Source organism: Patagioenas fasciata, chromosome 3 (assembly GCF_037038585.1).
Source record: "Patagioenas fasciata isolate bPatFas1 chromosome 3, bPatFas1.hap1, whole genome shotgun sequence".
Lineage (NCBI taxonomy): Eukaryota > Metazoa > Chordata > Aves > Columbiformes > Columbidae > Patagioenas > Patagioenas fasciata.
The window spans coordinates 48300317-48316242 of record NC_092522.1 but is presented as its reverse complement, the minus strand read 5'-3'; the positions used below and the strand labels follow the sequence as shown (position 1 = coordinate 48316242).

At 35.3% G+C, this 15926-nt stretch overlaps 1 protein-coding gene across 6 annotated transcripts in view; it reads right to left on the bottom strand.

Annotated features, from left to right (window-relative positions):
* SIPA1L2 (signal induced proliferation associated 1 like 2) overlaps positions 1–15926 on the bottom strand; it is a 140525-nt gene that overhangs the window by 57717 nt on the left and 66882 nt on the right. For 4 of the 6 annotated variants that reach the window (XM_071806301.1, XM_071806302.1, XM_071806303.1 and 1 more), the window contains 3 exons: positions 10856–11030; positions 5368–5471; positions 2519–2596 (listed from right to left, as the gene is read on the bottom strand). In XM_071806301.1, the coding sequence (XP_071662402.1) occupies positions 2519–2596; positions 5368–5471; positions 10856–11030 (357 nt within the window). The remainder of the gene's footprint in view (positions 1–2518; positions 2597–5367; positions 5472–10855; positions 11031–15926) is intronic. The other 2 variants (XM_065833217.2, XM_065833219.2) reach the window with 1 other exon arrangement.

Genomic DNA, 15926 nt, shown 5'->3' with positions numbered 1-15926 from the left:
AAGTACAATAAGACAAGGGATGGTATTCTAAAGATCGTAAGAAGGGCCAAAGCCACAATTTTAAAGCTCTCACTGTATTTGTATTATTTTAAACGTTAAAAAAACTCCCAAATGCAGATCAAAGAAATAAGACTTCCGATGCAACTTTAAAACAAATATTAGAACAGAACATAATATTTGGTGTAACTCACATGGCTCTGTCAAGTTTTCAGGTTTTTTGGACTAAAATAAAAGTAACTGGCTATTTAAGCAATTTAGGATCCACATCCTGTTGCATACAAATTACACTGGCAGTACACTATGGGGAACTGATCACAGAATTGTGTCAGATACACTTTAATTTGCTGAGCTAGTGAACCATACAATTAGATCTTAGTAGTGAAGCACAAGTTCATGTTTAGAGGTTATTATTATCTCCCAAGTCAGAATTTACACCGCAGTTAAATTTGTAAGAAACCCTCCAATTATGAGGCACAAGGAGAGTCATTTCTGCCTTTGTTATATAACTAACTGCCCGATTACACACACTCGCTATCGTGATTCGTGCCTATGCCTATACATATCCACAGAGTACAATTACAAAAATTCAAAAGTAACATCCTGTTTAAAGCTATATTTCTTTCCCAAGATAGTCACTGTTTTCAATAATATTTTCTCCTTTTGTAGACCTCTTTAGTAGATTCTGCCAGCCATCATAGGTTGCTTAGGCAAGAATAGCAGTGACGTAACAGGGACATTTTAGAAATGTTTGAAATTCACTAGCAAAATTAGTCTTTTCAAAATTACAGCAGTTCCCATAAAAATCTACTAACTTCTGTGGAATTTTAATTGTCTAGTCAAACTACAAAACAAAAAGGAATTCTCTAAGAGCCACAAAAACAGGAAATAGAAAGTCAGGTCATCATTTTTAAGAACCTTACCAAGCTTGCAGAGATCTTAGTGACTTCTTCAACATTTTAAAATAAAATCAGTGTAATACCATCATAAATAACTGTCATGCATAAGTGGTCACTGAACTTCAACACAATGCAAAGGCAAAGCACAGTCGGGGCTGTGCACAGAGTATCACAATGCAAAGAACTTGGAAAGGGGAGAGAAGTAAGGTGGAGCGATCTGGAAGATGGAAAGAAGTGCTCTGGATAGGATAAAGGAACAGGAAAAGAATAAAGTGTTGAACAGACAAGAAGGAGGGATCACATACTTCCCTGGGAAATGTGAGATAAGGATAGCATACTGAAAATGAAAAAGGAAGTGAAGGAAACTGGAACTAAGCAAAAAGATTTATAAGAAACCCTTTCCTAGTTTCCATACTAAAACCTAGATTTTCCTCCCAACTTTTCTGTCCTAGTTTTTTTTCAGGTTCTCAGTTTCCCCTTCCTCTCCCATTTTGAGGTCTGCTCAGGTTTGGGGTCCTGGATGGGTTTTTTTGTTTGGTTGGTTTTTGTTTGGTTGTTTTTAGTTTTTTAATCTGCCTTTCTAACATACTCCGAAGAGTCTCATGCCAATGCAGAACACAAGAACTCTCAACAGGGTGCACAGATTACAGCGGATTACTTAGAGTAAGGAGACAAACACGCTGAGATTGTTCTAGTATCAGTCTAAATTGGCATGGTAGAATTTGAAAATGAACCCAATCAAGTACAATAAGCAGACAAAAGGAAATCAGTTAAGTTTTATGTAATAATACAAGACATGCAAAGGGGAGTCCACTAAGGAAAATATGTTAGAAAAGCAGAATTGATTTGATTAAAATTATTCATACCAAACAAGTTACTATATTAATTTTGATATTTTAACTGCTTAATTCTTTATGTTCAGATATGCATCTCTGAAGAAAAGTACTGGCTTAAAACTTAGCATATTAACAGGTTATGCCCAGCCATAAAAATCTACCCACTTCTGTGGAATTTTAATTGTATAGTCAAACTGCGAAACAACAAGGGATTCTTGTTGAAATAGCAGTGGAATATATTCTTCAATTAAATGATGATATGTTGAGACAAATGAGAAAAATCTTCAAATGTATTTTAGTACATTTCTAAAACAAGCCATTTCAAAAGCTTTATTTTCAATTAGTGTTCTTAACCAGTACAAAAAACAGAAACAGCAAGAGATATTTCATCAGATCATGTTAAAGGGAGTTCGGCATAACCACATCTTGTTATATCAACTATTTTGACAGTAGCTTAAATTCAAGTTTATTTCATTATTGCATATCTGTTTCAAGTTTCCATTAAACCAAGTGAAAGCTGACTATTTGAATTGGTTTGGATTAATCAGGTCTGACCATGTGTACACAAGCAGACTGTAAATGTGCAAACGGGAAACTTGCAAAGGAATGATCTGGAAAGGGGCATCACAAAGGTACAGTTTGAAGGGGAAAGCCTTGAACCATGATTTGAAGGCCAGTAAAGGTAAAGATACTGGCCACACCAGGGCTGGTAGTCTTTTCTGTCCTAGGGAAGGAGCAGCTGACTTGAAAGTTCCCAGCCTATGTTTCAGTCAAAGTGAAAATTACCTTGCTCTTTGGATCTCCTGCTGGCTCTAAAACTAGAGGGATGTCCTGATCAGGGACCGAGCAGGGCGTAGTTATGTCCTGGAAGAAGCAACAAACAATTCTGGTGTGGCCTATTTTTGGCTCACAGGTATTTGGAACACAAGCAACGCTCAGTGCTTGCTCATTGAAGACTGTGGTCCCAGATGATGAAGAGTGACTCAGTACCTTGCCCGGTCATTACCAAACAAGAGACATAGGGATAGGATGCAATAACCACATTGCCAGTACATACACCATATGCTAGCAAAAAAAACTTCTTGAATGGGGGTCTTCATTTCTAACAGAACCTAAAAGGAAAATTACCATGGTCCCTAACTTCCCCTTACTTGGGTACATAGAGTTAAGTGAGCCAAACCCTGAAGAGAGAAGAAACATTCATATTCCACAGCACCTGTAAGTCTCTCTCTGTCTTTAGCACAACTGATGCAACCGCATCTGTGGTCTTCAGCATCTAAAATGTTTCAAGAAAAAAGACCTAATAGAATTTTATCCTAGCTTGTGAGAAATACCACTGTTGATACATTCACACTTCAGTATGTGTGTTTTTGGAACCGAACAGTAATAGAAAATTAAACAAGGGTTATAAATCCCTTTTGCACATTAAGGCTGGCTAAATTCTGGTCATTTGGGTGCACTTGTCACATCTCATTAAGACAGCGTCCATGATTTGCAAATACTGCTAGATCCCAGCACCTAAAAAAAAAATAATGTGGTGGGTCTTCAACTAAGCATACTACTTGAACTTGGAAAACTTCCACATTATTTTGATCCCAAGAAAGCCATGAATAACAACACGGTGCTTCTACTAAATAGTGAACCTGTTAAAGTGACAATGATGACAGCTTACTAAAACACTGTGGGAAAGGAGTGCTTGTTGCTGGGGAAAACCATGGAGTTCAAGTCAGAAGATTTTGCTATACACAGGTATCAACACCTCACTACAAAGAAAGACACATAAGGAAATGATAAGAATGAAAGGAAGGCACAGGAAGAAGTGAAGGACAGTAACATGGGGCAGCTGAGCAACACAGCAGTGAAGCTGACAAACAGCAAACAATTATGAAAATTAGTGGATCATGGCAAGAGGATATCCTGTTCTCACGAACAAGTCATGAAAGACAACAACAAAAGTAACAAATTCCAAGTAAGGCCATATTTACTGTCAGTGCCTGTGACTAGCTATGAAAATATTCATTTTGTCCTTTTAAGGCAAGCTCATTCAGTGTATTATATCTTCTCAATAGTGTACAGTTTTCCCTATTCACATTTGCTTTCCAGTGAAAGTTTGTTATGACTGATTACAGACAGAACAACTCCTAGTGTGTTTACTAAATTAATCCTGTATAGTAATAAGGTGTAAGTGAAAGTTTAGAGAAGTGGAGCAATCTCAAATCAGTGACGATGATCCCACACCTTGATTACTCACTATTGGAACAGTTGAGTGTGCAATATAGCTGAGCATTCTGTCTTCTGAAAGCCACACACTTGAAGATGCAAGTCATCTAAACATTCGTATTATTCATGTAGGGAAGAGTTTCTGTCTTTGGATACCTAATTTAGTTTATTTAAACCACATCTAAATCCTATGTTCAGTGGAGTACAATTTGCAGTTGTTTTAACTGTTCATTTGAAAGAGTTCTTCAAACAGTTCAGAACATTAGGCATCAACTATTTAAAATACATAAATGCATTAAATACTTTCTTCTATTTTAATTTTCATTTATCGTTTCTCAAGAATTTTAATGATTTTCTTTTATCTTTTTCTCTCTGCCTTGACACATCTCCTTTTCTTCCACAAGACCTATTGATACGGTAGATATGAAAGACACAACTCACGGTTCAACAATCAGTAACCATCTTTTGTGTGCTGCTTAAAAAGAGAGATAACATCTTTATTTCATTAAGTCCCTCCAAAATAACTGAAATCTTTATATCTCGCATGGCAATGAGAGAATATTCTTAAACTAACCAAATAAATCCAACACTTATTTCTGCAGACCTAGAGAACTGCAGAGTAGTTGCACAGAACGTTACGAACTAGCGTCAGTCTGACCTATAAGCAATTCTACTGCCTTTTTTGTTTACTGAGTGTGAATGTTGATATATTATACCAAATGTGCTTGTACTTTTAAATTCAGTTGCAAGAAATATCCAAGACAGGCAAGACAGAGCAACCTTACTGGTGCACTGCACACTTTGGATGCTGTGCTGGTTTTTAGCCATCCTTAATGCTTTAAAGATATTCTAAATTATTATATGAGTAAGGAGAATGCTCCAGAAATAAAATACATTGTAGTTTTCTGTCCTCACAAACAGACACCTTGAAAGATACAGTTAAACATTCATTACTAAGCTGACACATTAATAAACATTTCAAGATGTGTAATACAAGCATTAACTGGAATAGTTTTTAAAATCTTACCACATGCATATTTTAACCATAAGACTGTTTTCATGCTTCATTCCATTCAGTGTTTAAGATATACATAAGATGTAAATCCAGTCCAAACTGAAAAATAACTCATCCACCACAGGCAACATTGCCTTTTAATATAATGATATCATGAAATGAGAGAGATGAGTTCCTGAATTACATAATACAAAAATCCTTTGAGATTTCCAATGCCTTACAATATTAAAACAAAACAACTTAAAAAAACAACTTTAAAAAACCCCAAACAAACAAAAAACCCCATAAAATTGAGTCTTCATACAAAACAACTCTGTTTAAAATCAGCATTACTTTTTAAAAAACCCTCCATGTCGAACATTTATAATGTAAAATTACAATGAAAAGTTAAAAACCATACCTGTTGCCTGTTACTGGGCATGTATGGAAGCATTGTTGATACATGAAACATCAACTCATAATCTTTATAGGTAGTATAAAGGGAATGAGTTCCTGTTGAATCAGCTGAAAATGGATTTAATGACAAGAAGGTCAGTAAAATAAAACATTAATACTAATTTTTAGGACGCTACTCTTTTTAGGCTATGACTTAAATCTACTAATGCAATTCAAAACTTTTTTCAATAGAACAAAAACAGTTTGCATCAGCTAAAGATCTACTCCTTAGTTTCATATTATGACATAGAAAGGTGTTGCAAGAAATTGCCCAAAGAGTTTGCTGTCTATGAGGCCTAAATGATTTAATTTCTCATATATTGCCATTTCAAAAAAAAAAAAGAACACGCACTTAGCTCCTTGAATAGTTTTATATGATAGGTTTTCATTATTTGATACGTCAATAAGGACAATTTACTAATCCCGTACTTTACCAAAAATAAACTGATAATGCTACTTCAAATCTGACATTAAAACACATACTGCCGATCAGACATTTAAAAAACATAAAACATGTACATAATACACTGTAATATAATGTCAACATTTTATTGGTATTTTAATTTTTTTTTTTAATTATTAAAATACATTTCATGATATGACAATATTTCCTTCTTTCAGAGAGTCAACATTTCAGAATGTTTACAGCAAATTAGATGACTACTCCATACTAATAAATTACATCTTTTTATTCACCCTCTTTAATATGTGTGGATGACTTAAGTACAAAGAACTTTAAAGCAGGAGGTGGGGAACACCCTGCTGAGTCAAGATAACCATCAAATTTTCTTATCCTTTCCCATGTTCACTCTTTTTTCTATGATTTTATATTATCTACACCAATAAACACTTTCCAGCACTCTCTTCCACACAATATTCAAGGTTTGGCCATTTTGTTTTGTTTTAAATAGTAACATTATTCCAGAAAGAAACTGATTTGCCATGTTAGTTCTCCAGTTAGAAGTACATAAACATATACTTAATTGTAAAATCCAGTGACTATACTGTATCTGCTGCCCTAAATTTGAAAATATTTACGTGTGTGTATCATTCTGAATACATTAACATTACAAATGGCTTCATCAGTTACATTTGTACAGTAATAAAATTATCTTCATTTATTAATATTGATGTAATATAAATTGCAGTTACATAAGAAATTCAGAGCATAATTTCCACTGAAGTTTCTTTCTTAAATGATGCTACAAACCCCAAACATTATTGCACTCCTTTATTTTAAAATATTTGTTGAAAATATAATTACTTTACAACCTTTCCATGGCATTTTATTTTGAAGAGATAGAAGGAGAAAATCAGTCACACTGGGAAATACAAGTATCTGCCTAACCTACACTGATCTCTGCAAACCTACTCCCAAACTCCTTTTGCAAGCAGATATTAAATAAAGTCAAATTATCTTGAACACATACTACACAAAACAGTCCCTTTAACTACTTATTACAGAAAGACTGATCATTTACCCTTAGATCAATGCTTTCCTAATACAACACCTTACCTAGCTGAATACTTCTGATTTAGCAACTTGACTTCAGGAATGAGCTAGCAAGTTCTTCTTCTGAAATTTAGTCCCTTCTATTAAGCAAGCTGAAAACTTCTAACTCAATAGATGCTTTACTGAACACCTAATAAAGGCCATTAATTAAATTTACATAACAATTGTTACTACAAACATTACTCTGCTGACAATTTTAGTTAAAAAATAATATCTGGGTTGACATTTTTTGCACTTTTCTAAACATTAATTCTATTTCACAAAGTTTGAGAAAAATTGGCAAAACTTTCAGTTATGAAAGTTTCTGCTTTTTCGCAGAAAAGCCCTTTTATCAAATGGAAGTAAAACAGCACTATTCCTCTGTAGATAAAATTGCAAAGTTTCCTCAATTTCTGTCACCTTCATTTCTCTCTCTACAGGTATAAGGAAGTTAAATGCAAACATAATACAATTTGTCAATAATCCAAATCCATAACTAAGGTCTGAACACTACAAATGAGAATATTAATGTTCCAATATATTAATTCTTCATTTCTAATCAATAGATATGCTTTAAAACATGTACTAGACAAATTATACAGTGTCAAATTGGTAACGTTTCCTCTATTATTCTTATTTCTTGATCTTGCGAATGTGAACAACATGTGGAATATATTAACTACACCCTCTTTTCTGCCCTGCTTTAGTGTGCTTTAATGTCATGCCATTCTGACTCACAAGATAGCACAGCATGAGTGCTTTCTCTGTTTCTCATGCTTTCTGTCATCCCACCCTGTGAAGTACGATGGGGAGGGACAAGAGCTTGGGAGGGACGCAGGTGAGATCTTGAATTGACCCAAGACATATTCCATACCATGTAATGTCATGCTCTGTGTAAAACTGGAGTGGGGGCAGTTTTTCCATGGTAGCTGTTCCTCAGAGACTGGCTGTGCACCCATCTGCTGATGGGAGCTGGCAAGTGGTTTTCTTTGCAGCACTTGTTATTGTGAGGGCTTTTTGTTGGTTGGTCGTTGTTGTGGTGTGGTTTTTTCTTGGTGTTTAGGGTTTTTTTTGGGGGGTAAAGGTGTTTCCTTTCTTTTACTTATTGAACTGTCTTAATCTGAACTCATGCCCTTCTGATTTTCTCCCCCATTCTGCTGGGGGCATAAGCAAGCAAGTGGGTGGGGGCTTACAACCCACTGCAACATTCTACACATTACCATGAGAAATGGACCCATTAATTTCCTATCAAAATATTAAATAGACCAAATTTTTAACTTAAAGAAAAACACCACAACTAAGCAAACATTTGAGAACAGAAAAATTTAATAAATGTGAGCCCTACAAAAACTAAGAAAGAAATATTACTGGAACATTATTCCTACCAAAAACGTAGCTAGCAGATATGAAATTTTTACACTATATTGAACCTGCTGCCAGTCGGATTAATGTATTATCCAAATATAAATGACATGTAGTAATACTTGTTGTGCCATTACATTAAAAAAACAAGTATAACAAAAAATATTATAATTAAGTCAGTATTTTACATATAAAACTGAAGACTACTAATATTTCTGTGTGAACTCTCCTAATTCCATTGTTTGCTGCAAACTATGAGAACATATGACAGGCTGATATCATTAATGGCATACAGCATTAGCAAAACATTAAAATTGTGTTACTAAATGATATGTATACAATACGAATCAGCCATGTACATTCATACTGAACCACAGCAAATACAGAAACTGAATATGCTGACAGATCTGCACATGTTTTTCATATGAAAAAATTAATAGGTAATATTTGGTAATGCTCTGATTGGGGAAAAAAAAAGCAAAACCAAAACACCCCTTATTCCTTTGACTTTTTCATCCCTATTTAGTCTGACAACCATAGTGTGTTAATGAATATTTCTACACATTAATTTGAAAAATTAGTTATTATTCTGTACTGAAATAGGATTCAATAGCCTCTATCAAGCCTGAATTATTAAACGAGCATGGATTTAGGCAAAGAGGCAATAATACTAATAAAAAAGAATGTGGTGCTTATGCAGGTTGACACGGCTATGGAATTGCAGCTTTCCCATCTTGTAAGTAATAAATTAGAATCTGTCATAGGATTCAGCTCACTTTTTTCACCCTTCCTGACCACTATTGGAGATGGAGAATGTGAAAGACTTGGTGAGTTGCAAAGCCAGTCTCCCTTCACTGCGAAATCATAAGGTTTTATCACCAGCTTTGCATATCTGTTTTTTGCCATTGTAGATGGGCGTATGGGCCGTTTATCTGTACTGGGCACCAACTACAATGCACACACACCAGACATTTCCAAAAATTTCTAATGCTAATCATTAAGTCTCTCTTCTAATGTTGTACAAGTGATGACAGTCCATCAAGGTCACTAGCAGTTTGACAACATAAAAGAAATACTTTTATGACTATGACACTTATCAGTGTTCAAACGTACTACTTTAAAAAAAAAAAAAAATCCAGGTGTATTCCAGTTAAATGAAGACTGATGTTGAAGTAGAAAAACATGCAAAAGATTGCTAAGAACCAGGTTAGATCAGGCGGATAAGTGGCAGGAGGAAGACTTCCTGCCAAATAGGACTTAGCAATTCTTAGATCTCTGTGATTATCTGAAAGACAAAAATATCCCTTGCAAAAAAAAATAAGACATTCTATTAATTTCCTTTAAGTACATCTTTCTAAGCTTCCTTCTTGGTAGCTTATCTGTAACAGTTCAAGGAAGTTATCATTTGATTAGAAGAGTAAGTAGCATATACACAGAAGTAGCAGGATTTAATAGTTTCAAAAAAAATATCCCTCTTCTGTTACACAGAGGCAACATCCAATATGTACATATATATCTATTTTCAGGATGTAATAGGCAAGCTACAGCAAAAATAAGGATACAAATCATATCACAGCTCAGAAAGGTTTGTACTGGAAGGGACCTTCAAAGGCTACCTAGTCCAACCCCCTGCAATGAGCAGGGACACGTTCAACTAGATCAGGTTGCTCAGAGCTCCATCCAGCCTGGCCTTGAATGTCTCCAGGGATGGGGCATCTACCACCTCTCTGGGAAACCTGGGCCAGTCCTTCACCATCCTCATCGTAAAAACATCTCTTATGCCTAGAGTCTTTATATCTATTAAAATAGTATGTTAAAATCAAGCAGATGAACACCTAGATATCCTTAGATCAGCACTCACAGTGATCAGTTGTTCAAAATCTTGTGAAAACTGCATTAAACTAAGAATGAGTTACGTTTAAGTATACCTGTACTGTTTTTCACTGGCCTAGTGTGTTAACATACTGACTTTTTTAACAGCAATACTTCAGCTCCTCTTTTTGCTACCAAACTCATCAAATTTGTATAATTAAATTGTTATACTATTGCACTTACAGAAACTGAAAGACCTAAGGAAACGGCAGTAATAACAAAGTGGTTTGGTAGATTAAAATGTATCAGTTGCCAGATGATAGCATGCTTATTGTCTATGTGTGAGAAACTAGAAAACTTGATTGCTTCTGAAAATATACACAACAACATATATGTTGATAAGAAATAAGCACAAAAGTTCAGTTGAAAATGAAAATGGTCCTCATCATGACTCCATATTTGAAATATATATCTTTTCTTTTGCCTTTTTAAGGATAAGACTACCCAGGTAGCTGGGAAATTCTGAAATATATAAAAAATAACACTCACATAGTATGATTTTAACTAAGTGCAAACAAATGAAATAAGTTGCTTTGATTTTCAGTTATACTAATGCAAATAACCTTTCAGACAAGGTGTGATAGACTCTCTTATCATATGCTTCATCTTCCTCATTTATCATATAATATTACTAATCAAAACCCAAAGTCAAGAGCCTGAAACGACAGAATAGGACTTGCAAAAGATCAACTGGATATTTCTACCATACATCAGAAACATAACTTACTTTTATTATCTAGCTGAGCCCTGTATTTACTAAATCCTTTTAGCCGTACTCTCTGGCCCAGAAGATCAAGGAACTCTTCAAAAGCTGGTCCTGCCATCTCATTGTTATACATTTCTTCCTCTGTGCTTTGGCCTGCTTTGCAGTAAAGGATACCAATCTTGTGTTGAAAACTCAGCTGAAATAAAAAAAAAAAAAAGAAAAAAAAAAAGAAGGAAAAATTACAGGAGAAAAGTCATCACTAGAACAAATATCAACTATTAAAATATTAACATTGTTATAAATCCCTGGCAGAAGTTACCTGAAAGTGAAAAAAATACATGTTCTGATTTGGGAAATTAAGTCACCACAGAAAAACAAACAAAACTGAACCCCACAAAACAACCAACTGGAAAGAAAACTGCATTGTCACTATCCAAACACAGATAGATAAAAGCAGCACATGAAGACATTCAGACTTTTAACTTAGTCAGTTATTTATAAAAGCATGTTACAGCATGACAACTTCAACTGGCAATTTTTGTATAACTGTCTTCTCTCAGATTCAAAACAAGAAGAGCTTATCATCTCTTATTTCTACCCTTTAAAGTTCAGTGCAGTTCAGTTAAAACAGACCCTCAGAACAGTAATTTCTGTTGTATGTAACCTTTTGCCCTCTGCATAAAATCGTCCATTGTTAAAAATTATTCCCCGTTTTCAAAAGTATACTTCAAGCTAGAAATAAGATTGCAGTTGAATAATTTTCTTAAACAAACTAAGATCTCAATTCTAGAACATTAAAAAGAGATAGATTACCTTGTTTAAAAAAGAAGTATAAAAACTATAAAAAGTGAAGTGTAAGAGAGATGGTTACTTCTTGAGAAGAGCATTGTCTTGTTTACTTGCCTTTTATACATACTTAAGATGGCAAACGGGAAACCTCCATGTGAACGGATTAGTCCTATTGTTCTTACCTGACAACTTTTAGAGTTTCACAAACTGACAGAGACCATCAGTCACACCAGATTCCCGTAGGACATTTATCCATATTCACAACTTGAATCAACTCTGCAGCTGTACAGAATTCTCTTAATCAAACTTCAGGATTAGTGTCTAAAATGCATGTTATGCAAGGACTGTATATTCCTGTTAGAGCAAAGGTGACAAGAACAGTCTTGCGTCACCTTAGAAATACATAACAGTCTGCTGTGTTAAGCATATTGTAAAACCCAAATACCTAGACATGTTACTGCACCAATGTTTTACCACAGCAATTTTGATGAAAAGCTACAAGATGAGATTGCTAAAAGGTCAAGAAAACATATACACATGAAAGAAGAAAGTGTCAAAAATATCATTCCAGACTTCAAATAATCCTTAACCTTCCCTCTACAATAAATGCTGTGCTTCTCCATTTTAAGTGGAGAGTTGTATATAAAGCAGTTGCCAACACTCAATTAAAAAACAAAACCACCAACCAAACAACAACAAAAAACACACACACAAAAAGCCCACTATCCAAATCATCATTTCCCCTGAAGAAATAAAAGCTTTCACTGTGCTTTTACTAACCTAGTGCTTTCATGATGCTACTGCTTTTCTAAGCTAGTATTCTTTCTTTGTCTTCCATTAAATTCAAGATTTAACTTGACAGCATTCTTGGTTTAACTATTTACCTTCATACACAACTAACATACAAAAAATCCCCAGCACAGTCAAGTTAATGAAGAATTTTTAAGGCCATAGACAGAATCATTGACACTAAGAATCTCATGACCATAAGACAAATGCATTAAAATGAAGTAACAGGGAAATGCCAGACTATTGAAGTCAATAGCAAAACACTTTAAACATCAATTGGGTCCAAGTTCATTTTTTACTACGAAGTTAAGCCTATCAGTAGGGCAATTTCTTCTCATTTTAACTAGTATAAACAGGCCTAACTCTGTGATTTCAGCAGATCTATATTCAGGGCAATGCACACTACAGAATTTGGTTTCTTGGTGTAGAAAACCTGCAGCTCAGCAGGAATAAGAGTAATGTAAGGTGGCCGCCCTCCCACCCCTCTGGTGAGCCCAGGATGTAAATCCATCTTTTTCCTTTGATAACTTGTTTTATACTGGGGTGAACCCTTGTGGAACAGTCTGGCAGGAAGCCATTGACCAGGCACCAGTCATGAACGAAGAACAGGCTCAGTAAGGACAGGAATGAATGGTGCCACAATAAGGTTTCGCCTGGGCAGCATAGAACACAGAAGAAGTAGGAGCTGTGCCAAAGTTTGGTGTAGGATGGGAGGGGTGGCCACCTGAAATAAAGGAGATTCTGAGTTACGGATGCACTGTAGGAGCGGCCCAAGTCAGACCACAGAACTCCAGAGAAGGGCAGGGTGAAGATACCAGCTTGCTCTTGTCATTTCGTTTTGACTGGCACTAGATGCTGTCATCCATCCAGAGCGCTTCCTTGTTTGATGCCCATTTTGAAGCACTGCCTGGAGAGAGTTGGGTATTTAACCAAAGGCTCCAGATCTCTCACTGGTGACTATTTTATTCAGTGGAAAGCTAGCATGAATGTAATGGAGGAAACTGGAAGAGAACTGTTCATATAAGCATTAGACTACAGGCAGCAGTGCTCTTACTTGACATTTCCCAGCAGAGACTTAAAATGATTGTGACCACAGTGCCACTTCTACCCCAACTCTGTGTCAAATAGCTTAACTTAAACCACATGGAATTTAAGTTAATTTCCTTGACTTCACACTAGAGCTGAGAAGTGGAGAACTCAAATGCTGAGTCACTAACAATAGGTGCAAACAAACAGCAGTAAAGAAGCAGCTGGGCAACATATTCAATCTCAAAATATGCAATTACACTTTGTCATTCTTTCTGAGGAGACCAGTCATTCCTGAATTTGTTCAAGAATATCAATAGAATTCCAAACAGAAGTGACGTATCTTCCAAAACAATGTACCATCTTGTGGTTTAAACATTGTCCTAGGAGTTCAAGGAAGGAATTAATCCAGGGTTTTCACTTCATGGACAAGTACCATAAACTCCAGGCACTTACATACAAATTTGATTCTACCAGTACCATTATTGCTAAACAAGGCAGCAGCTACAAGGTCACTGCAGAAATCTGAATCGCCTACCCCTCTGCTTGGAGCCCTCATGACTGTGAAATTAGAAGAATTAAGCAAAAGAACTCTCATGACAAGATCACAAGCACCGAACAGAAGTAGAAATCGAGATACCTTCGGAATGTCAAACAAGCTTTGGCAGGATCTTCTTAGGAAAAACTATCAGAATATTTGAACCTGATAAAGTCTCCTGGTTTTGAAATGACACTGTCTGCTTATTCAAGTCTTTTTAAGTAAAAAACTGCAGACATGGTTCTGATTTCATAATTTCCAAATTAGAAATTTTATATTTAATTTGATATTGAGAAAAACTTAGTAATGTGACATCATAAATTAATTTCTAAACCCTTTCAGCTACTTGGGTATACGATATGTATTAAAGTTGCAAAGAAGTCCTTCCTGACTCAAAATGACCTTGTTCTAGTCAAAATCACTCATACTGAACCTTGCCATCTTGTCTTGAGCAGTATAGATTCTTTATCATGTAACAACAACTCGTCGACTTTCATCATGTGAGGATTTTGGAGTTTTTCTCGCAAGGAACTTGAAAAGATTAGACACTCAACAGCCACTAAATATTACTGCTACCAAAGGTCCTAATTTTGGGGGGCTTTTTGTAAACTTCAGCCTTTGGCCTACAGAGAAGCGAATATTCCCAGAGGAATGTGACGGGAGCCAAAAAGCATAATAAGCAACCATGAGAAGAAATGGGGAGGAGGAACTACTGCGGAATTAGAGAGGTAAAAAAGGAAAACAACAACAAAAAACCCAAACAAAAAACCCAAACGAAATCCTGTCCAGCTTACAGATAGTTGACTTTTATGTAATTTTATAGCCAAATCTAATGCTGACTATCATATATCAGAATAAACTGGGAAAAACGCAGACTCTTTATTTATATACTCAAATTAGGTCAACCATCCAATTTGCATCAACTTTCTACTGTCATTTTAGAGACAAAGTTTTACCCACATGTTTCCTCCATAATCCATATTACATTTTACTGAATACTATGAAACAGGTAGAAAATGAAATCAAAACACTAGTCTTCAGTCTCCTAAGGAACTATGCAAACATTCAATACACCATTATACAAAATGAATATTTATCCTGGTGACAGTATTAATCCTCTAGATCAAGATTCATATTTTTAAATTCATGACACTTCAGCCAGCCATCACCTTCAGTTCCAAGCATAACTCTTCTTATATTTGCTTGATTAATAAACTGAAAGCACCAAGTATATAAGAGGATTAACAGCATAAATGGATCTCATGCCAGTTCTATGCAGAGCTTTCTGTTTATGTTCAAAGTAATTATCTCATAATAAGCACCACAAAACACACATTAATATTACATTTTGCCTGGTGACAGGCCATTTCACAACAGGACTGAATTTTCAGAATTGATGACCCAAAACAAAAAGAAGTGCTATGTATGCTGTTTCTCAAAATTAGTAGTTGATGATGAAAGAATTATTTTGGTCAGTTAAATGGACAATCTTCATTTCCAATTTCTGCAAAATACAGTGAGTTCGGGAAATATTTAGGTCAAGTCAAATAAAGAAGTACTCTAGACTGCCTTGAACATACTGCCCCTCTAAGCAGTGAAAATTATTTACTAGATTAACCCAGCTCACTCTGGAGCTCAAAGAGGAAAGAGCAACAGTACAGCAGGAATTCCTAGATTCAGAACTTGCTGCTTCTGATTTCCCTTTGTTTTACCAGAAAAACTGACAAACACAGAAGGAAAAAAAAGAGGACATTTTGCAAAATGAATTTTCAATTAAAAGTCCTCCCCAATGACTACAGCGAACAAAAGTAGCAAAATATACATACAAAACTAGCTTAACATCCCACCCAAAAAAGCAATTTTCTTCCCCTATCTACATTTACTCTGTTTTGAACTATTTTTATAGCCACAAGACAGAATTCTGGCAGACACCACCAATGTTAGACACAA